We start from the raw sequence: 24,239 nt of genomic DNA on the forward strand, positions 1-24,239 counted from the left end.
TAAAAAAAGAAAGTTTTAATAGGCAATACCAGTAGTTCTACTTGCTTCTTGTCGTAAGGACTTTGAGCGCTACTTAGTAGCTAAAGAGGACCCACTAACTGACAAGGAATGTATACATTTTTTTGTTACCGAACCAGAAGAGCTTGCAAATGGCGGCAGCCTCAAACATATGTTCGAGACTCCCGACATCATTATATAAACAAGCTGAGGGCTCCCATTATTTTGGTGTTAATGGTGAGTTCATATTTTATGTGCACTTTATATTTGCATGTTTTCTCTAAAAGGACAAAGATTTCGACCATTTTTCATTAAAAAAAGAAAAAAAATATGATTATTAAATTTCAAAAACTTGCAAATACCTGTGTTCTTAATGACCAACAGTATGTTTCAAATATAATCGTAGTGCTTGTTATCATTACATTATATTACATGGGGGGTGGCACGCCTCCAGAGGCTGCCATGTCTGTTATAGCTACGGATAATGGTAAATGCTGCACCTCCTGCTGTCCGAAATGAAAATCGGTCTAAATCTTACACATTGTCCCTTTAAGTGTTTTCCATATTTTGTTAGCGGTAGATTTTGTTTGTTTGTCTCATTTGCCTGTTATTAAATATTGTAGCTTTCTGCGGGTTGCATTGGGGTTTGCCTCTTCAACCACCGTACTTCTGTGGGTATAATTTTGAGAACTATCTAGCGATAAAATGAAAGTTTATTCACTCAACGTCGTATAGACAGACATGTAAACAAAGTGCGCAGGAGCCGCTACGTCACGTACGGCGATCCGCCTCTCCCTCTCACAGAACGACCACTTAGAAAGGTTACACTCCGTGTAAAAGTCACCCAAATCCAATTTGCGCTGTATTTAGTCTTTCAAATTGTGTTTCAATTTTCATAAGAAGCAAAGGTGGTTGGTTTCGTTCAATTGAAAGACAGCGAAAAAGGGGGGTAAAAAAACTAGTACAAAACCATTTTCCCTGTGCTTTGTTGGATCAACCTGTGCCCGGAACGTAAAGGCATAAACTGGGTTAACGCTGGACTTTATAGTGGTAACAGCACCTCAAATATTTTTTTTTTTTATAATTTATATTCACCTATGGACTAAGGCACATTCCGGTTAAGTTCTCAAGGAAACTACCGGTACACCTGCTTTCAGAGGAGACAAGGTGAGCCTACTTAAAACTTTAATCTTAATTTAGAAAGATTTGCTGTCTATGAGGAAGCGGTTACCAAGCACCAATGCTTGTTGAAAGCTGTTGAAAGATTTTGTGTATCCAAACCATTGTCTATTTGTTGATGCGCTGAATGAAAATATTTCTACTGCAGATTTTAATGAAAAGGCGTAAGCTACTGTAATTGCAAAGGCAGAGATCGACCTAATATTAAATACAATATCAACAATAATAGTCTGTCTGTCTGTCTGTCTGTCTGTCTGTCAGTCTATCTATCTATCTATCTATCTATCTATCTATCTATCTATCTATCTATCTATCTATCTATCTATCTATCGATCGATCGATCGATCGATCGATCGATCGATCGATATGCTTAAGTAAGATAAATTGGTTACATTGAAACTTGCTCGATCTGTTTGTCTATCTTTTTAGTGGAGTTGGTGCCATAAGAAATCAAGGGAATAAACGAAAGAAGACAGGAACAGGACATTTTCTGCTGTTGTCTTCTTTTATCTATCCTACAGATGTACGCTGAAAAAATTGTTAAAGAGGGGAAGATGGGTAAATTCCACTCACATTCACACTCATTCAAATGTTGTGCTTGCTGGTCTTGCTTTATGTTGTCTGAATCTGGGCCGTAAGCAGACATCAGTCCATTTGACAACTGTTAACTATTAACAGATTTGTTCCTAGCTGACTGCTTCAGCTCTATTTGTCAATTCAACATCCCAGACTAGATAAACGACCTATTCCCCATTGTTTGCTTAATCCTCAAAGAATGGCAGGATATACTGTATGCCTTTGGAGTCCTCCTTAATATCCTCCTAAGGAGAAGGAGGATAACACATATACACATAAAAAATTGATCACCAGATGGCTTGATTAAAAATAGTGATGAGATCTCAGTTAACCACTGCCACTGGTTAGCACATCACATGCCTCACATGCGAAGGACCCATGTTCAGTTCCGCCTCCGGCCTTCCAGCGTGGTTTGCATGTTCTCCCTGTGCCTGTGCCGGTTTCCTCCAGGTGTGTGGTAGGCATATCAGGCACTTACTATTGGACACACCTTAGTGTAGATTGTTGTCCATCTCTGTGTGCCCTGCGATTGGATAGCAACTAGTTCAGGATGTACCCCGCCTTCTGCCCTAAGACAGCTGGGATAGGCCCGTGCAAGCCTGCAACCTTGTGAGGACAGGCGGTTAAGGAAATGGAAGGAAGGATGGATGGATGAATGTAATATGTCACAGTATCATAAACCATATGGCAGTCTCTTCACATAATTTCTTCACATATTTCTTTTTCATCTGCTGGAAAATTGCGTCACTAAAAACAATGCGCCTCAGTGCAAAACTTAACATAATAAATACATTCATACAAGGAGTCACTATGCCACAATTTGGCAAAATGTTGCTTCATGTTGCATTTAATTTGCTTTTAATTTAAAAAGGGAGATGTGATGTTCCTGCCATGGCATTGAAAATTTGATTTGCTGATGTTTGAAGAAACCCTTTAAAAATTTCAAATACACCCCCGAAATGGTTTTACACAAACACATATTCCCATTTGAGAACCACTGCTCTATGACACATTTTCATTATCTAGGAGAGAAACTAAACATTTATCGTTGATATTATTAAAGACTTTCCCTTGTGGTCCTGTGATGTGTGGAAATTATTTTTCTAATCGTAGAAGACACATTTATTATTACCACATGTACGACAAGTGGAATAGTTTCTACATAACCCAAAATAAATATATCTCTATAGAAAGGAAGCACCAATAAAGTACAAAATGACCCAGGAACTCAAAGCATAAATGGATTCATCTTAACAAAGACCCACAGTAGCGGTCTCAGGTAGAAGTGGACAATAGAGTTCTTGTTCTCGCTTAGGCTCTGAATGCTGAAAGAGATGCCCTGAAGAAAAGAATGTAGACCATCACAGTAGTTTTTATTCCTTTTGGAAACACTAAGGGGCAGAAAAGTGAATCATTTAAGGGTCCACGACCGACAGGGGCCCTCGAAAATAGTATTTTCAATATCAAATTGAAATAGTGGCAGGCTTAAAATTATAAATTGTAATTAGAACACAGCTTCCTGGGGAACTCTGCCAAGCTTAGACTCTTAACAAAAGCACAATTGGCCTTTGCTGTAAAGTTTCCACATAGTTTTGTGGGGGCTGATACAGTATTTTATTTATTTATTTTTTTAACGAACAAACAAAAAACCAAAACACCAAATTTACAAAAATCTAAGGCCTTTCTGTGATTCTTTTTAATGCATTGAATATGTTTGAAGATAAGTGCTTAAAACATGCTAAGAGCAACTTAGCAGTAAATTGATGAGATATATATTTTTTTATCACCATTTCAGATATCTGGATATTTTTAGAGATGCTAAAACGGGGCCCAGTTATGCACTTGGACTTTCAGGTGTGACTCAGCCCTCCCCCATACTTTAAGTAGTGATGCCTTCTACAAGTCCTCTGTTGTGTGGAGCCACACGTGGTGCAAGGAGCGATGTAAATAGGATGGTCCTGCCATTCCATCAACCATCTAGCCAGCAACGTTGAGCTATCCCATTACTTGCTGCAACAATAACAACATGTAAACATGCAACATGTGAAGCAGAATATGTTGGTATTTTATGTGCAGATATTATTAATATTGCTGCTATTATAAGTTGTTTTTCTGTGATCAGTAGTAAGTCTTTTACTATATCAGTTATCATGGTAGTTTACTTTCTGCTGAGACAGGCAAAAGAAAAAAATGAACAATTTAACGCGACTAAAATAATTTTAATAATGAATAGTAATTAATAATCAATTTAAATGTTCATATTTTTTCAATGCCCTTGGCCAGAACATGGTCAGTTTAGTAAAAAATCAGACCCTCAGCACATGGTGCACAAGAAAGGGCATACTGAGATGCTGATCGCTAAGCAGTTACCCCCAGGTAAAAAGTAAACACACCCAAAGTAACTACAAAACGTGAGTGTCAACATCTATACGGCTTTCAAAAAAATACATATAATTTATTATATTTATAATTATGGTCTGGTGTGTTTTCTGTCTTATGAATATTTACTATGCATGGTTTTGGAATGGGAGAAGCAATCCATAGCACCTGCAATTAGATTTGCTTGCTTCATAAACATCCATCCATCCATCCAGCCATCCATCCATCCTTCCATTTTCTGGAGCCGCTTATCCTCATTAGAGTCGGTGACCTGTCAATGCCTATCCCAACTGTCTATGGGCAGTAGGCGGGGGACACCCTGAACTGGTTGCCAGCCAATTGCAGGGCATACAGAGACAAACAACCATTCACGCATCCAATCACACCTAAGGACAATTTAGACTGTCCAATTCACCTGCCATGCATGTTTTTGGAATGTGGAAGGAAGCCGGAGCGTCCGGAGAGAACCCATCGGGGAGAACTCCACACAGGATGGCTGAAGCGAGGTTGATTTGAACTTGGGTCTCTGAACTGTGAGGTGGACATGCTAACCATAATTCTACCTAGCCGCCAGCTTCATAAACTGTAATTATTACATATAAAATACAAAATGAGGACAATTAGGCTAATGAAAGCAATCTCTTTATTTAGCGTTAACCCTAAGTCCAGTCACTTCCGCAAACAGCACACACAAATTTTATTTATCTATTTACATTGCTTTTACAATACAATACATTTTACAGAGACAAAGACAATGATACGTAATGTCAACTGGGGAAATATTTTTTCATTATTTAAGTAGTGACAAGTTAAGTAATTTAGATTCATATATAAATAGGATGGTATTTACATGGGTGATTCGAGATATGATTGTAAAATATTTTACTTACGTTAAAAGGCCGCCATTTACCAGCCCAATCTTTTTGTGTTGCTTGTAAACTGGTTGGATTAGGAAAGCCTGCCATTTGGTTGAATGGCTATTTTTTTCCCGGTGATGAAGGTCTTGCTTGTCACTTGTCAACAAAGTTAATGCAAGGTCAAGCAGGACAAATGTTGGCAAAGATTACAGACTCAGAATATTAATGCTACAATTGTAGGTGGCCTATTGAGCTTTTGGTGACAATTTATCCACTTATTCCACTTCCATTGTTTAAGCGTCAGTGAGTTGGGACGGGGGCAGGTCTTGCGGTTCGGACGCTTTTTTCTTGTAAGCTTCTAATTGGCTGGTGTATACATTTACTACATTATTAGTTATTGTTATGATTTGGAGTGTTTTGAGTATCTCTGCTTGTCAGACGAATGTTCGTACATGTGTGTGCAGGGAACAGGGGGATCACTCTCACCTGTGTGTTAACACCTTGCCGTATTATGGGTGTGTGCATGATACTTATGACCTTGGGAGCCATTGGAGCAACGGTCTGGGTCATAGGTCAGATACATACATAAACACACAAACAGAGTAGAAAATAGATACATATTCCAATCTAAAAACGTCATCAATTGTCTCATTTAATGTAAACTTTTCTTCTCCTTTATAGTCACGTATTGCACTGTGGAGGAAGACACAGGATACTATGACGGTAATTTTTTCAAAATGCACTGACCACCTAAACATTTTGACCATGTTCACAAGACGACATCTTGTTCAAGATTTATATCTAAGATAATGCCCAGTTTTAATTGGCAGAGAGTGGTAGGTGTCCATTGAACAATCACACAATATTATTATGTAGTTGTTCAGTACAGCTACGAGACTATGCAATATCTGGAGAAGTTGCATGTGAAGAGGCTAAATGACTTAAGTTTTTTTTTGCTTTTTTTATATTAAAAATAGATGAACGGTCTAAAATTGGAACAATTTGAATCTGTTAAAACTGTAAAAATTAGAGATGAAAAACAAAAAATGATATATTAAAAAAATTGTTTTAGGTGTTTGAATGGTGAAATTGCTCAACCTCTGATGGGTGGGATTTTTGGCCATATTGAAAACTCTCCCTAAGTTTTTTGATTGAGATGAATGTTTTGAATTTCAAATGTGAACAGTGTAAATGTATAAAATTGAATGGGCTATTGCGAATGCATGATGAATTTTTGGTTGAAATATTTAGAATTTTGGATAAAATATAAATTTTAAAACGAGAAAAACAGTAGCTCTGAATAGCATCGGTTGAAATCTGAATGGTGTGAATTAGTGAACGAATGTGGAAATAAATAAATGAATCAATGCAGATTTTTTTTTTGGCATGTGTCAATTTTTGGAGTGGAAATTCTTACTAAGAAGAATTAAAGCGAAGTGTTTCTTGGGAATGAGGGTGAAATTTTGGTCAAATGAAACTGGATTTTTTAAATGTGAACAATAATATCCCTGGCCAGCATCATTTTTTGGAATGGTGTGAATCAGTTTAGAATTTTTCATTTTTTTATTTTATTGTAATTATTTTTTTGGAGGGCGGGGCATTTTTGAATAGTACGTACTATAATTTTTTTTTTTTTTTAACAGTTTTGGCACTTTTGTCAAAGGTGTCCAATTTGAACTGTGTCTTCTGCCTCCACCTTCGAGTATACACATCATTTGTCCTCACGAGTGATGTGAAAATTATTTATTCATATTTTTGAGCGGCTCTTCGCTGTGAATGATGGGACCGAGTTGTTGTAAGGAGCTGCAGCTCTCTCTGCCACCATAATACTGCTGCATCCTTTTACTTGTATAGTCAGTAATTAATAGCATAGTGGATAAAACTACAATGTGTTTATCTGGCTCTATAAAGAGAAACGCTCATTCACAAACCATTCACTAAAAAGAGCTGTTCTGACGGGCACACGGCGACTCACTGTGTGCATGTCTGAAGTTTCTCACCGTGGGCCAAAGCCTGCTCAGGAAGTTTGTGTGAATGCTCAGACGCATTGAAAATTATAGGGAACATTGCCGTGGATCACTCAGGACATGCTGAGAGACAGTGTCTTTTGGCTGGCCTGTGAAAGTTTCGCCGGAGAAGGTGGGCAAAGTGGCTAGGTAGTGGAAATTCTGGGCTTCCCTGCTAAAGAAGCTGTCTGGCGACTCAACCCCGAAAAAGTGGGAGAAAATGAATGGTTGGATGGATAAGTGAAACAATTTATGTTGTACTAAAGTGGGACCCTATCATGAAAAGTCAACGTTTTGGTGCTTTTTACCATGTTACAATTTTGATTTCTCACTTGAAACACCCCCAAAGTGTTGTTTTTAAAAAAATTGTACCTCCCTTACACCGCCCCTGCAAACCCCAGCCTTATCCATGTCTTTTTGTTTCATTTTAGTTCTTGAGTTAACAAGGAGAAATTTTGCACTGAATGAGCCAAAGTAGTCCGCTGTCTATATTACTGTAATGCCTTTGCGTGTGTCAAAGGATTCACTGTCTGATTACTTCTTTTATTGAAGTTAAAAGTGCTCTATAACAACTGCCCTCAGTCCTCCTCTGCAGGCTTCCTCATGCGTAACAACGAATGTTACAATGCGGAAAAAATTCTTAATTTTACAGGAAATGCCAGTGAGCTTGCTGTGCACTTTACGGTAGATCCGGAAAGAAGAGCATTGCTGAGAACTTTCACTTTTCTGGGATGTGACAGAGCCAAGTTTCACCGACAGCACCTTTATTTTTTGCGGCAATACTCGCTTGCCAAAAAATAAAAATTTCAATGACGCAATCGAGTGGCCGAGACCGTGCTAAATATTGTGATGACAACGCTGCGCTATCGTTAGCTTAGCACAGTGACTACGGTTCAACAGCTGTTAAGTGAAGCAAACGCTGCACATACCAGTTGTCCCAAGTTCTCGCTTCTGCCTTTCGACAAGCCAGGTGAGGGCTCTTGCTTGGCTCTGTTTAGTATTGAAAGCTCAGCTGGCCGTGTTGGATCACTCCCGGTGACGGCAAAGCGGCCGCCATGAGTCATTCCTGCCCCCTGCGTGCGCCGTTGAATGTTCCCAAAGTTGATTGGCTGTGGCGACGCGAAACGCGGAAAAAGTAAAAAAAAAAACAAAAAAAAAAACCCTTCACTCGAAAGGCAAAATTTCGCTTGTGACCGTGCGCGGCCATTTGCGTCGCTTCATTCGCGTCCATCGCGTTGCCCAGTCACGTGAACTCCATACAAAACGCTCCGCTTTTTGGCCTCGTTTGCGTTTGGTGCGCGCGTACCATTAAACTAAATCATCTCCAAAACATTATTTCGGGTGCAGCCCATGCGGCCCGGTACCAGTCGATCCACGGTCCGCGGACTGGGGGTTGAGGACCGCTGACTTAATGCACTTGCCACGTACACTTCTTGGACATCCAAGTACTGCAGTACACATATTTACTTACGTCTTATGTTATTGAACCTTATACAGTAAATGTAAGTTTAAGTTGCTGTGGTCTCACGGAGAGCCATGTCATGTAAGTGGTGAAGTCCAATTAAAATGAACGCTGTAGAAAACAGAATTAAAAATCACAGTCTATGCTTGAAATCCCAATTTATTACAAAAGAAACCTAGGTAAGAGATTTCCAACGGCACGGTGAAGCCGCTTTCCTCCTCCCAAGAGGCTGGGTGTTTTTTGAAATCGAGCTGTTTGCCTTCATCTACATAACAAGCGGAAGTTGGGGCGGAAGTAGATTACAACTCCTGCCCTCATTGGTCGATGGTCGCGCTGGGAGACAATTGCGTGTCTTGCAGGGCACTCAAAAGTGATTTCAGAAGGGAGATTGGCACTTCAATATGACACGTGATTGGCTCCCGGTACGACTATCGACCAATGAGAGCAGGAGTGTAATCAACTCCCACCCCAACTTCCGCTGCTTGGGTTGTCACGGGTGTGACTCAAAAACAACGCAGGCTCCTAGAAGGAGGAAAACGATTAGCAGTTCCGTTGGAAATCACGTACCTGGATTTCTTTTGTAATAAATTGGAATTTCAAGTGTAAACTGCGATCCTTATCATGTTTGCTACAGCTGTCACTTTAATTAGACTTCTGTGTCACTTTATGTCCTGCAAGCAAGGCAGTGCCGGTAATCAGAAAATACACACGCTGGTGGGAGGAGGAAAGTGGCTTCACCATGCTGTTGGAAATCTCTACCTAGATTTTTTTTTTTTAATAAATTGGAATTTTAAGTGTAAACTGTGAATTTTAGCATGTTTTTTTTTACAGCGTTCACTTTCATTTGACTTTCTGGTGCGGCTAATATGGTAATATGGCCACAGCTGAAACTACAGCAAAATGGATGGGGAGGGATGACAGCAGTTACCGTGTAAGGTTTCATGATTTAAGATTGAATTAAATTAATGGACTGCAGTAATATTGTTTTGAAATATGTATAGTATGAAGACCACAAAAAAACATTAAAAAAAAAAAAAAAAATCCGTGGTGGCGGTTGGGGGGCAGGGCTATGTCACGATTTTCAGTTATCGCGGGAAGGGTCCCGGACCACTGTATATCATTACATGGGTGACAACAAGTGTCCAGAATGACACACTACAGAACCATTTTATTCTGTTCAAGTCTTTGCAGTTCACTTAAACTCTTTGCAAAGAAGGTGTGCAACCACAGATTTTAATTGAGGCATTTTCCTTCCTTTGGATATTTGTCTTTCATTGTATTTCATACGTACATTTCAACGTTCTAACAACGGCACCACATGAACATAGATGTACACCAATGGTCTCAAGTGATCTATTCGCCCTAAGGGCTAGATCGATAACTTGCTGTTTAGTCTGTCTGTCTTATGCTCCCATATTCTGAAACATATGGCAGTTTTGCGAAATGATGCTTTTGTCGGGTGACAGTTGACAATTACTTCTTGATGCACTGAATCTGTCCAAATATGATGAATAATCATGATTAATAATCATGATTTCAATATTAAACAAAATAATTGTGATTAATATTTTGGACATAATCATGCAGCCCTAGGATGAACGGCTTCTAACAAAGACTCGAGTCACATTGTTCACAGTGATGAGCTGTTCAAAAAACTCGGTTCGTTCATGAACGTCACATAACTAGTGATCTATTAGCCCTAAGGGCTAGATCGAAAATTTGCTGGTTAGTCTGACTGTGTCTTATGCTCCCATATTCTGAAGCATATGACAGTTTTGCGAAATTATGCTTTTGTCGGGTGACAGTTGACAATTACTTCTCGACACACTGAATCTTTCCTGTCAATTGGTTTGCACATGGTTTAAGATTTCATGTTGATTCATTCTCTCTATGGTGCCATCAAGTGGGCAACAAGCCCAAGCGGTAAAATATGTAGAATGAAATAAAAGTGTAAGTTTTTACGGACAAGACGACCATTAGTTGCAATATTGCCCCCTAAGCAGTATCTGTGTAGTACAAATACAGTGGGCCCCCGTGTTACGAACTTAATCCGTTCAGCGGCTATGCTCGTAACTCGAATTGCTCGTATGACGGGCAATCCAAACCTATTTTAATTAGTGAATGCGTGCAACGCGTGCAAAAACCTTAGGTAAAAACATCACGACTTTATACACATATTAAAAATTAGTAACATAATCTACTGTACTGTTAAATTAAATAACATAAATATACAAAGGAAAAATGCCATTTACCTTTGGGGCGATGTGACTTGAGCTGGGTGGAGGCGGAGGGGAGCAGAGACCAACCCGCAGAATTTATTTATTTTCTTAAACGAGAACTTTTCTCAAACTAGAACATATCACCGGCGATTTCCTTCTCTTTAATCCATAATAGAAGAATCCTCTCCATTTTGGTGTTGACCAAGGTCCGTCCCCTGGCAAGGAAAGTTTTGCCCTTAGAAGATTGCTGAGCGGTTACGGCCATACTCACGAGCAAGGTTAACTATGCGTGCGCCTCCTTCGTATTTTCTTTATTATCTCCTGCTTCATTTCTATTGTCATCATCATTACTTCTTCCTTTACCGCCACTAGCAATTTTAGAAGCCATGTCTAACAGATAAAGTTTGCAAAGCCTTCACAATTCGGCATTCGGCCAATAGCATATCGGCATTTCTGTGATTGACGTGACGCCAGCCAATAGCATATCTGCATCTCCCGTGACTGAGACCGGGACTGTGAACTTAATCGACCAATAGCATATCGGCATCTCCGTGACAGACACCGTGACTGAGACAGTGACTGTGACATTGTAAGAGCAATAGCATATCGGTGGTACCGTGACATGCGGGAACAGTTGATTCTAATGATGCAGCAAAGCGAAAAAAATAGTGCGGACTCATTGACCGGCATGTTAGATTGTTCGCACTCCCACTGTACTGCGAAAATAAGAAGTAAAGTCCAGTATTTATGAATATGAGTTTCAAAATTTAATATGTTATACAGGATTTGATCCCATGATTTAGTGATTAAAAAAAGCAACATGCTAACAACGGCACCAAATGAACATAGATATATGTACACCTATTGTCTCACGTGTTTTTATAAAGTAACAATACATTAAAATGTTAAAATGAGTGACAATCCATACAACCCTGGGTTTGTCTGCCTTTGGCCATATGATTTCTTTTTTTTATCTTTTACTTTTTTGAATGCCATTTGGAATTAATGCTGTTCTAGGGTGAAAATGTGCATTTTTGGAAAGAGAAACTTTTTAGCACACTGGTTGTGAAATTTGTGAATATGTTGAAGTTGGTAATAATACGATTAAAAATGTGTGCTAGCATATTAAAAAAGTGCGAGGAATAAAAAAGAATAGTAATCATGTTGAAGGTGTAGAATAACGTATGAGTACCTTGGAAAGGTGAAACTAAGCATTATTACCTTTAGAAAGGTCAAACATTTGATGCAAGTCTTGTGTTGAAGAGTTTTGTATTGTGCATGCGGTCAAAATGTTATATGGTTGCAAAAATTGATCAATCATCAAAACATTACTTAGGAGTCAATTAATGACATTGAAGGTCAAAACAATGTGTAACACTGCCAAATCCCACTATGATGTTGATTTACTCAAACAGTCCAAGTAAATTCCGCTGACCAACATCTCAGAGTGTTTGACTCCACTAAGAAGAGGTGGCGTCAGGTGTGCTCTTCTTCAGCCAATGAGCTTCTTGCTCATGTCAGCTGTGAGGAGGTTGGCCTTGTCAGGTGAGAGGACCTTAAAAACTCTATTCAATGACTTATGTAAAACTGAAGTGTTTTATTTTCAGTGTGGTGAATTATTCGATTACGTCCGTACAAGATGTCGGCAGTGATGGTGGAGAGTTTTTCTGCGTCAGAACTGAAGAGCTGAGCTATGGCAAGAAAATCAAAGACTTTTTGTACCCATGGTAACTATTCTACTACTACTATGCATTAATATGTGATCTAGCAAGATGTGTAAAAACAGTTAAAACTCTGAGCCCATTCTTTTACACAATTAACTAATTTGACCCATTCGATTACAAGCTGAGAGGTTAAATACATAAAGTACAGGTCAAGTTAACTACTGCAGTGCACATACTGTATATACATCATTCTTAAATTTTTAAACCTTATACAGTAACTGTATAGTAACTGTAAGTTTACACTGCTGTAGTCTCACAAAGAGCCGCGGTCATGTTAGCGGCACCTGGAAGTCTAATTAAAGTGAAGCCTCGTAGCAACGATAGCAATGATAACAATCACAGTATACACTTGAAATTCCAATTTATTACAAAAGAAATCTAGGTTAAAGTCAGATTTCCAAAGCTGCGCATTTCTCCGTTCCTTTCTGTGCCTCAAAAGCGTGTGTATATGTGTTTGTGACGTTGTGATGCGCCGGGAGCCGATTATGTGTCTCATAGGCATGTCGAGAGCTGCGTGTCCTTGAAGTCAAACACACATCCACACACACACGCTTTAGAGGCACAGACAGGAATGGAGAAATGCACAAGTTTGGAAATGTGACTTTAACCTAGATTCTTTTTTTGTAATACAGTAATCCCTCGCTGTGTCGCGGTTCATCTTTCACGGGGTCGCTGCTTCACGGATTTTTTACAGTGTGGATAATTTTTACAGTGCATTGTGCTCTGAATCCTGATTGGCTCAGGGGCTTTACTGTTGTCTCGAAATAAAATATTGACGCTGTACTGTATTGGTTTTTCATTTGTCAATTTATTACAAAATGCAAGAGGATCCAAAAGCTTGCTTTCGTCTATCCTGTGTCGCTCCTGTGCCCGCGTGCGCTCAGCTCAACTCACACGATACAAACGTGCTAGTAAGCACATTGATTGACAGCTTGGTCTCTGTGAGCCAATCACGTGACTCGTAGGCGTGCCGAGAGGAAACGCACACGTCTGTCTGCCCACCAAGAGCAATGGAGAAATGCGCAGCTTTTGAAATCTGACTTTTACCTAGATTTTTTTTGTAATAAATTGAAATTTCAAGTGTATTGTTATGATATAAGAGGCTTCACTTTAATTCGATGTCCGGGCATATCCGTTTATAAAAATCTTCTTGGTCAGAAAAAGAAAGAGCTCAACAACTACTCATAACAATGTGCGGGTTCAGGACGAAGAGGCATAGCTGGGACCGTGAAATACGAGAGTGACAATGTCCAACTTTGTATTACTATATTAAAATGATTGTTTTAAACAAATTTGGGGCTTTAAAACAGGTTTTGATTTTTGGTTTTATTCTATAGTTTAGTATTGCATTGTAAAATTATAAAACAAATAAAGCTGGCTACCTCACGGATTTCACTTTGCGCGTGTTATCTTTGGAACGTAACCCCCGCAATAAACGAGGGGTTACTGTAAATTGTAATTTTAAGAGTAAACTGTGATTGTTATCATGTTTGCTACAGGCTTCACTTTAATTAGACTTGCCGCTAATATGACCGCGGCTGTCTGCAAAATGGATGGGGAGAGACAACAGTAAAGCTACTGTATAAGGTTTAATAATCTAAGATTTAAGTATATTCATGTACAGCAGTAACATTTGTGTTAAATATGTATAGTATGAAGACTAGTTCAGGTTAACGCTACTTTGCGGTTTTCACTTATCGCTGGGGGTTCCGGTCCCCGTTAACTGCAAAAAATGAGGGATCACTGTATTACATATAACATACAAGTTTCACTTTGTAAAACAAATGATTCATATTCTGTAAATGAACATTCCTTTGACATTTTAAATATTGGGCACCCACCTGTACACGAACAGCCCGTCCTTTCGGAACAATTTCCTCTTTAGTTCCATACAATTCATCTGTACTTTAAATTCTGATGAGGTGTATTGATCTTCTCTTAACAAGTGTCATTATGTTTCAGCGACTGCGAGAGTAAGGAGGTTCTTACATTGTTGTGCCAAGGTAAGCCAATAACCGCTATTGTTATATTTCCATATTTCATTTTCGCTTTTGTTTTCATTTCGTCCAATTCCATCAACATATTGAGCTATTTCGACTCACATTTTATCCAGAAATCAATTCCTTCTCCCCCACCAGATTGTGGTGGGCGTAGTTTTGCAGCAGACCGCATAGTGGGTGGCGTTGAAGCGAGGCAGGGCATGTGGCCATGGCAGGTGAGCTTGCAATACGATGGAGTTCACCAGTGTGGAGGTTCTATCATCTCAGACCGCTGGGTTGTCTCTGCAGCTCACTGTTTCCCCAAGTAAGAGGCAGAGCTTGATTTTATGCATGAAATTAAGATCATCTCTTTGTATATACAGTAATGCCTCGTTTATCGCGGGGGTTACGTTCCAAAAATAACACGCGCAAAGTGAAATCCGTGAAGTAGCCAGCTTTATTTATTTATTTTTTTATTATTTTACAACGCAACACTAAACTATAGAATAAAACCAAAAATCAAAACCTGTTTTAAAGCCCCAAATTTGTTTAAGATAATAATTTTTTTATATCGTAGTACAAAGTTGGAAACATTGTCACTCGCGTATTTCACAGTCCCAGCTATGCGTCCCCGTCTTGCACCCCCACATTGTTATGAGTAGTTGTTGAGCTCTTTCTTTTTCTGAGCAAGAAGATTTTTATAAACGGATATGCCCGGACATTGAATTAAAGTGAAGCCTCTTATGTCATAACAATACGCTTGAAAGTTCAATTTATTACAAAAGAAATCTACGTAAAAGTCAGATTTCCAAAGCTGTGCGTTTCTCCGTTGCTCGCTATGTAGGCACACAGACCGGGTCTGTGCGTTTGCTCTCGTCACGCCTACGAGTCACGTGATCCCAGAGCTCCCAGAGACCAAGTTGTCAATCAATGTGCTTACTAGCACGTTTGCAACCTATGTACTGAGCTGAGCGCAGGCGGGCACAGGAGAGACAAAGGATAGACGAAAGCAAGCAAATTGACAAGTGAAAAATTTTATTTCGAGACAACAGTAAAGCCCCTGAGCCAATCAGGATTCAGTTAAAGTAATTCCCCACTCTGTAAAAAAATCCGTGAAGCAGCGAACCCGTGAAAGATTAACCGCGATACAGCGAGGGATTACTGTATACTGTACCTCTATCTCTTTATATACCTGTGGCCAAAGTACCACAATCTAAACAAATAAAACATTCAAGAATCTGAAAATTACTTAATAGGAACAAAATAAAAGGTAAAAATACATGTTACTATGATTTATCTACACCAGGGGTCCCCAACCTTTTTATCACCAGGGGCCGGTGAACGGTTGAGGGTTTTTATCCTGGAGTGGGGGCGGCAAATATAAAGTGCACATTCACAACAAACTAAACGAAGCCTTACGATTTTTTCAATGCAATCGATAATACTTTTAAGGCTGCCGCCATTTGTGAGTTTATCTGGTTTGGTAACAAAAAATTCGAATCCATTCCTTGTTACTTTGTGGGTCCTTTTTGGCTACGAAGTAGCTCTCAAAGTCCTTATCGCGAAGAAGTAATTATATCAAGTTCGACCTTTGGTATTGCCTGTTAAAAGCTTTCTTTTTCTTCAAAGTTTTGGGCTCGGCACCTGTTTCTTGACAGGGCGTCTGTTTCTTGCTCATTTAACATATTTGTGAGTAACATTTTGGGGCTTAAGTGACCGGAACACATCCAAGAGAACCCAGCCCGTTTCGGACAAAAATAAATAGGTTTCAGACTCAAAAAATACATAAAATGGAAATAGTTCATTTGTTCCGTCCTTTATAAATGTTACAATGGCTTCTATCCAGATAGACAGCCAGTGAAGAGCAAATGAGTGTACAGTGTCAGTGGTGCATCTATAACTCATTTATATATATATATATATATATATATATATATATATATATATATATATATATATATATATATATATATATATATATATATATATATATATATATATAAAAAACTGTATAAAACAGAAAATACAGCAATCAAAGGCTGTCTCTTCAAACATCACCATAACTCAGTTACTCAAGTCCCATATGCAATAAAAATATATCTTTCAAAAATGTACACAAATTATATTGATTAAATCAATCATATAACTAAATCACAAATGGTCTTCATTTCAATACAAGACGTTAATTAGATGCAAATGGGTACTTATCAATCCAAAACCTTTGCATATGCTAACATATACCAAAGACAAATACTTGGCACAGACGAAAATGCTAATGAGCCAAATGCAAACATGGCAGCACTATATAACATGCTGAAGATAAGAACTAACATTAGCTAGCACGTTATCCACAGCCACTAATCCTTGGATCAACAAACTAACTTTGGGCATAATATCATGAACGGCAACATTCTTACAAAGAAAGTACAACACTCGTGGTCCATATTTCACAGAGAAATGTGTCACCACCAACAGTAACTGCTCTTAACTCAAGCCGCACCGTCCTTCCTTACTACAAAGTGTAAAATCAATAGCAACCAAAGGTGGCGCCAAAAAACAAAGGTCAAGCCAAGCAAAGCACAAATAAAGTACAGATCTGTAACTGTTAAAGCATAACCAAAATCAGTTCCAAATCAACCTTATTTTGGGTGCGGCCCATGCGGCCCAATACCAGTTGATCCACGGACCGGTACCAGACCGCAGACTGACGGGTGGGAACCTCTGATCATTAACCTTTTTATTAACTGGGAACACTGAAAAAAACAACTTCTCTGCACACAAATATTTTCCTTATTTTATGACTTTCATAACTGCTCGAACGGAGAAGTAAAATTCAATCAATTAAGCAACCATTCAGATCTCAAGTACCAGTAGCTTAATATTTTTCTGTCAGTATGTAATATCAACAGCGGCCAGAAGCGGCGTCAAAAAAACAAAGATCAAGCATAAACGTATGAACTGTTAACCTAAATCATTTCCAAAACATTATTTCGACTGCAGCCCACGTGGCCTGGTACCGGTCCGCGGACCGGTGGTTGGGGACCGCTGCTTTAGAACACAAAGACATGTTTGAATCAAAATAATAATTAAAAATGACTTTTTCTGTCCCTCTCCTTTTACCAGACGCAATGGCTTTATTAGTCATTGGCGTGTGTTGATGGGCTCCATCTACAACAAACCTGTCAATGCCAACGTGGCAGAGGTGAAAACTATCGTTTACCACAGCAGCTACCTGCCCTTTGTGGTCGATAACATTGACGACAACAGCCGTGACATTGCTGTACTGGCCCTTGCTAAGCCCATCACCTTCAATGGTAGGACTTGCCATGCCAACATTTTCTTGGATATAGACACATGTGTTTTATGTGATAAGAGTGACAAAAGTGAAAGGATTAGGCTGTGTCCAAAGTTGCAAATACATGTTTGATATTTTGTAATGTTGTTTGAATGTGAGATTAACGTATCCCTTTATTGCCCTTAGTTGATCTCGCAACACATTTTGAAAAGTACCGCACAATGTCATGAGAAAATCAAATAAATGCCATGATGCAATGCACCGATAGAGAAAAACAGTGGCGGGTGGTGAGTTTTGGACCTTGGCCTTCAGTGCAGGGCCTTAAATGATGATCTAATCCTCTTCTTACTCCCACCATATGGAAATTTCAAATTATTATCTGCGTAGCATAAAAGGAAGGCATTTTTTTGTATATTGTGCTCTCTAACACTGCCTGTGTTGCTCAATTACATTTTCTCTTGTTCTCGCTCTCGCTCTTTCTCTCTCTCTCTCTCACACACACACACACACACACACACACACACACACACGCACACACACACACACACACACACACACACTTTCGCTATTCCTCCCTTCCTCTCTTTCTCCATACATTATGTATGTATATATAATGTTAATGGAGTACAGTTTTTTTTTTAAACATAGTTATTGGATTTTTCATTAATACCTACAACAATACAACAACCAACAAATTACATATGGCATATGAAAAAAAATGAAAATAAATAATAGAAAGATATCGACATTACTCACATTGATCTCATTAAATGAAAAACGTGTAGACAGAAATAAATACTTAACAATGGAATACAGTTTAAATTTTTTTGTGCGCGTGTTGCCAAGTGTTGACGTTCCTTTTCAAAACATCATTTCAGCATTTCAGCTTGATCACGTATGCCATCTAGTGTTTGCTTTTATAAATGCATTTTGATATGAGGGACAGAACTATGGTGAACGATGTTTTCACAAACTCAATCTGCTTGATTAAATAAATGTATTCAGTGTGGTATGCATTGTATTATAAACGCCAGACATCTGATTTTTTTTCTCCTGCTCTTTGTAGAATACATCCAACCCATTTGCCTGCCAGCCTACGGCCAAAGTCTGAGAGACGGGCAGATAGGCACAGTAATTGGCTGGGGGAGCTTAGGATACTCTGGTAAATTTTTGTCATTGTATGAATGATGATGTGAAAAAGAATATCATCAATGTGTTGCTTATAATACGACTTATGTTTGGATCAAGGTCATCAAACAGACATTCTGCACGAGGTGAATGTCCCTGTGATCAGTGACGCTCTGTGTAATGCGCCTGATTACTACAACAACCAGATCACCGCCAGTATGTTCTGTGCTGGCTTTGAGAAAGGATCTTCCGACGCCTGCCAGGTCCGTGTGTCTTCAATGTTCACAAATGCGTGTGTTCATTATGGCTCTATTACCGTTATTATATTTGTGTGCAGTGTTCGCGTCACTTGATAAGCTTTTGTGGCTCACAGTGTTTTTTTGTTCTGTGGGAGACAGTCATCGCTCTTTGAGTAATCGCTGTTGCCCACCCCTGCCCGTGTGACACAAAAGAACTTGCATTAGAAAAAGTCTCACGCAAACCTTTGTCACGAGACTCTCTGACAATCAGAAAACATTAGATAGATAGATAGATAGATAGATAGATAGATAGATAGATAGATAGATAGATAGATAGATAGATAGATAGATAGATACAGGAAAGTAAGGTGTTATAGCAGCAGCAGTATGTCTTTCATTCGTATAGTCAACACACTTAAGCGACATCAATAACCAATAAAACAGATCTATCCATAGAAATAAACAGTTATAAAATGTTCCCCTATATGTGTTTATCCACACACACATACAAATATTACACTAGCATACTCTGATAAATCTCTCACAAGACCTTCAGTCTACCAAAAACTCTCACACTAAAACTTTTCACCAAAACCTACAGTTCACACACATGCACACACGCATACACACGCACACACACACACACACACTGGATATATTCCTCAAGAGTGACGATGCACAGATTTACAAGCAATGATATCAAACTCTCACGCAAAAAAATTCTCATATTTCCTAAAAACCTTATTACTAAAGTAAAAATAACCAGCTATAACAACTACAAAAGCCCTTTTCAACAGAGTACAAAAAGGCCTCGTGAAAGATTTTTTTCTATGGTTATTGAGTACTGCATTTCTGTACAAGTTGAGTTTTTTTTTTCCCTCATTTTCAGCTCCCATATTGGGAGGGTCGACTTATACCCGCATAACTCAAAACGAGACCAAGTTTGATTAATATTAATTCGAATGCAAAATAAGTAATATATGTCATTTACAAGGCTTAAAATGATTATACTGTATACAGTAATCCCTCGTTTATCGCAGGGGTTACGTTCCAAAAATAACACGCGCAAAGTGAAATCCGTTTATTATTTTACAATGCAATAATAAACTATAGAATAAAACCAGAAATCAAAACTTGTTTTAAAGCCCCAAATTTGTTTAAAACAATCATTTTAATATAGTAATACAAAGTTGGAAACATTGTCACTCGCGTATTTCACAGTCCCAGTTATGCCTCTTCATCCTGAACCCGCACGTTTTTATGAGTAGTTGTTGAGCTCTTTCCTTTTCTGAGCAAGACGATTTTTATTAACGGATATGCCCGGACATCCAATTAAAGTGAAACCTCTTTTATCATAACAATACACTTGAAATTTCAATTTATTACAAAAGAAATCTAGGTAAAAGTCAAATTTCGAGGGCTGTGCATTTCTCCGTTGCTCTCGGTAGGCACACAGACGTACGCGTTTTCTCTCGGCATGCCTACGGGTCATGTGATTGGCCCACAGAGACTAAGCTGTCAATCAACGTGCTTACTAGCACGTTTGTAACTTGTGTGCTGAGCTGAGCGCACGTGGGCACAGGAGAGACAAAAGCAAGCTTTTGGATTCTTTTGCCTTTTGTAATAAATTGACAAGTGAAAAACCAATACAGTACAGCGTCAATATTTTATTTCTAGACAACAGTAAAGCCCCTGAGCCAATCAGGATTCAGAGCACGACAGAGCACGATGCGCTGTAAAAAATATCCACACTGTAAAAAATTCGTGAAGCAGCGAACCTGTGAAAGATGAACCTCGATACAGCAAGGGATTACTGTATACCTCTAACTCTATATACTGTAGTATATATCCGTCTTAAAGTGTTTGTTGTTTTGTCAAGCGCCGCCTTACTGCCTCTTCTTTGTCAAAAACGAGGCTGTGTAGATAATTTTTTAGCCGGAATTTGACCCATTATGAAAAGGAAAATACGAGTTGACTTGGCCGTTTAAGACAAAAATACGAGTGCAGTGGCATGGCATGCGTGGATGTCAATAGGTGGGGGGAGAAAAATAGCGAAGAGCAACCAATCCACGCTCTGATCTCACAGTCGTCACTTGTGGAAAGAAGGCTTCAGCAAAGCATTTCTGGAGACCTCCATTTCAAACAAATTGGATGGGGTCCAAAGATGACTACCCATGGAAGAGTTCTGTATTTTTCGGACTATAAGTCACAGTTTTTTACTTAGTTTAGCCGGGGGTGCGACTTATACTCTGGTGCGACTTATGTGTGAAATTATTAACACATTAATACATCATTTCACCTGTTATTTTCACACTAAACCGCAAGAGGGCGCTCTAGGCCTGTGTTAATCATTTCAACAATGCCGGTAATTTATAAAAACAACTGAGAAGGGCTGAACTAAAATGGCACCGTTGAGTCTGACGTAAGCGACGTCGAAGCGGAGCGGTCGAGCTAGCAACCGAGCTAGCGTTCGAGCGAGCTGCCGAGCGAGCGGCCGAGCTAGCGGAGTGGCCGCTGCGTCTACACTCGCCATATATTTTATCATTATATTTACATTTCCCCCCAAAATGCGACTTATACTCCAGTGCGACATATATGTTTTTTCCTTCTTAATTATTCATTTTTTGGCCGGTGCCACTTATACTCCGGAGCGACTTATAGTCTGAAAAATACGGCAATGAGGATGTTTGAACAAATGACAAGGACGAAGAAGAGCATGTTATATTCATACATTGAAATGAGAGGAGCTGTTTGGCTTGTCAGATAGCAACAATGACTTTTAGGGCTTTTTGACGAATTTATATTCAGCTGTGCCAAAAAAATAAAGCATTGTAACTTTATTGTTGCAACATTAGTTTCAGCATTTGCGTCTATGCGCATGCGTACATTGCCTCACATTTGTCTCTTTTTCGCCCCACCATATCCCCCCATAACCATAACAGTATATTATTCGATATACAATAAAGAAATGAGTCTAAAAGTAGCGTGATTTCGTCATTTTAATAACACACATCATGTGTTTAATTGGACAGCCATGATTTGTGTAACCACTAATGTCAGGGGTAGACTTATACTTGCCTTTCTGGAAAATTCACCCTAATTGAAGTAATAAAAGGGGGGTCGACTTGTACACAAAGAAACACGGTAGATTTTGTACCTCTTTAGTGACGAGAACTTTTTGGAACGTCATTGTCGTTGTGTAAATATTCTTTACAGATACATGCTATTGGTTTACATCACTTTCTTAGTGTTTTTTTCTGTGTTATATCTTTCATATGTAAAATTGGGTGGAAACAGGGAGATAGTGGCGGCCCGTTTATTGCAGAGGACCGCTTGTCCAAAACCAGCCGATACCGTTTGCTGGGGGTGGTGAGCTGGGGAATAGGATGTGCCATGCCAAAAAAGCCTGGCGTTTACACCAAGGTTTCCCGATTTCTGCCGTGGTTATATACTGCCATGAGGGTAAGTGGTTTGTGACCTTATTTGACCTGTTTAACTGGTTTGCACCTGATCTTCATGTTTTGTTTTTGTTTTGTGTGGCCCCGCAGAACTATAACAACTCACCAGGAATTCACAAAATGGCACGGACATGACTTTTGCCATCATGTGTCTATGCCTGTTTTATTCACTAAAGAGTGAAAATGAATGTTTATGAAGACCACGTCTTACTCGGGTTCCTGTCATTTCCTTTCAGGGTGTCCTGCTTGTTGTATTTCTTTTTTTTCTGTATTCTGAATTTATTAAGCGCAGCAGCCAAAAGGTCAAGGGAGTAAAGTAGTTTTTACTGCTGCCATTGTCCATGATCATTAAGATAATCACAATTTTAAATTTGAGTGACAGATGTTTGTCAAATTGCCCCCTTTTTTGATGAATGGAATGTGAATGTAATTGAATATTTTTAAATCAACGTTTTCTTGACCATTTGGTGAACTACGTGTTGGAGATCCTGGCTGCAGAGATTATTACTCATAATTCATTTTATAATCTGCGGTGTGTTATAGACGCATTTAAAAAAATGAATATCATGGAAAAGTTCTTGACTTAATTTATTTCCACAATACCATTCAAAAATTCAAACATTCATGGTTTATAAATTCTGGACTCACAATTTAAGTTATTACAGGTATTTATCAGTTTATTTTTACATGATTTGGGCTTCCAGCCCAAAAAATCATTACAGCAGCATTAAACCAGCATTTCGAAAATTAGAATACTGTGAAGAAATCGGACTGACCAAATTTTGCAGGGCATTTTTTGTACATTTTAACTGAGTATCATTGAACAAACTCAAAGCACTTGCACAGGTTTTCCCAGGTGTATTTAAATTGGGTAATATGCAGACTTGACAACTGGCCAGCAAAATATCACTGATAACTTCCCTAGGATGAGTAAGCCACAAACGTTCATTGCCAAAGAGGTGGTTGTTCACAGATTGCTCTGCCCAAGCATATCAATGTAAAGTTTAGTGGAATGGCAACATGTGGCTGGAGATGCACCACCAAAAGGGATGACTTCAGCAGATTATTAGAAAAGTCAAAAATCTGTCACAGTAACAGTCTACCAGAATGTTTTAAAGGACTACATGATTCCTTCTGCTGTGGATCTGTGTGGAGATGCTGATTTTATCTTCCCTTATTTGGCCCCTGTCTATAGTACTGCCAGAAGCACCAAAACCTGGTTTAATGCCCTTTAATGCCTTCATAGAGTTTGACTGGCCAGCCGGTTTGCCGGACCTCAACCGCGTTGAGAATTAAACGGGTATTACCAAGAGGGAAATGACAGACACCATTATTCAAACACAAAGAGGTGAAAGTAATCGTTAAGGAGCTCTGGGCTTCCATAACCCCGGACAATGCCACTAGGTGATTGCTACAATGTCACAGCACATTGAGGCAGTTATTAAGGCAGAAGGATTTCCAACCAAGTATTAAAGATGGACATATCATTTTGAAATATATTATTTTGACTACTTTGATGAGTTCTTTTTTCTGAGAAGTAAATTCTTTTTTTTTTAAATCCTGCTTTTTTTTAATTGGGTTTTATGAGCTGAACATCCAAATGATGTAAATATAAACAAATGTAAATTTGAAATGTCTTAAATGTCTTAAATTGTGGGCCCTGGATCTATAATCTATAATTTTTTTTATATAATGGAATTGTGGAAATAATAACTAATAATAAAATAAAATAATAACTTTT

General features: G+C 38.8%; 1 protein-coding gene across 1 annotated transcript; it reads left to right on the plus strand.

Annotated features, from left to right (window-relative positions):
• Positions 1-823: 823 nt before the first annotated feature.
• hpn (hepsin) lies at positions 824-24,239 on the plus strand. The gene is made up of 13 exons (XM_088411608.1): positions 824-1,164; positions 1,606-1,734; positions 5,453-5,560; positions 5,670-5,711; positions 12,091-12,220; positions 12,283-12,402; positions 14,362-14,402; positions 14,538-14,703; positions 17,502-17,692; positions 18,740-18,835; positions 18,922-19,064; positions 22,338-22,502; positions 22,589-24,239. The coding sequence occupies exons 2-13, from the start codon at positions 1,698-1,700 to the stop codon at positions 22,631-22,633; spliced, it is 1,284 nt and encodes a 427-aa protein (XP_088267734.1). The 5' UTR covers positions 824-1,164; positions 1,606-1,697; the 3' UTR covers positions 22,634-24,239.

The sequence above is a fragment of the Hippichthys cyanospilos genome, chromosome 3, assembly GCF_059441005.1.
Source record: "Hippichthys cyanospilos isolate Australia breed blue-spotted pipefish chromosome 3, RoL_Hcya_1.0, whole genome shotgun sequence".
In the NCBI taxonomy this organism is placed as follows: domain Eukaryota; kingdom Metazoa; phylum Chordata; class Actinopteri; order Syngnathiformes; family Syngnathidae; genus Hippichthys; species Hippichthys cyanospilos.

Bases quoted from the DNA above. Each gene is read 5' to 3' on its own strand.
- hpn (XM_088411608.1), top strand. From the start codon at position 1,698: ATGTACGCTGAAAAAATTGTTAAAGAGGGGAAGATGG. The intron at 1,735-5,452 runs GTAAATTCCACT...ATGTGTGTGCAG, and splicing joins TGTTAAAGAGGGGAAGATGG to GGAACAGGGGGATCACTCTC. The intron at 14,403-14,537 runs GTAAGCCAATAA...CTCCCCCACCAG, and splicing joins TCTTACATTGTTGTGCCAAG to ATTGTGGTGGGCGTAGTTTT.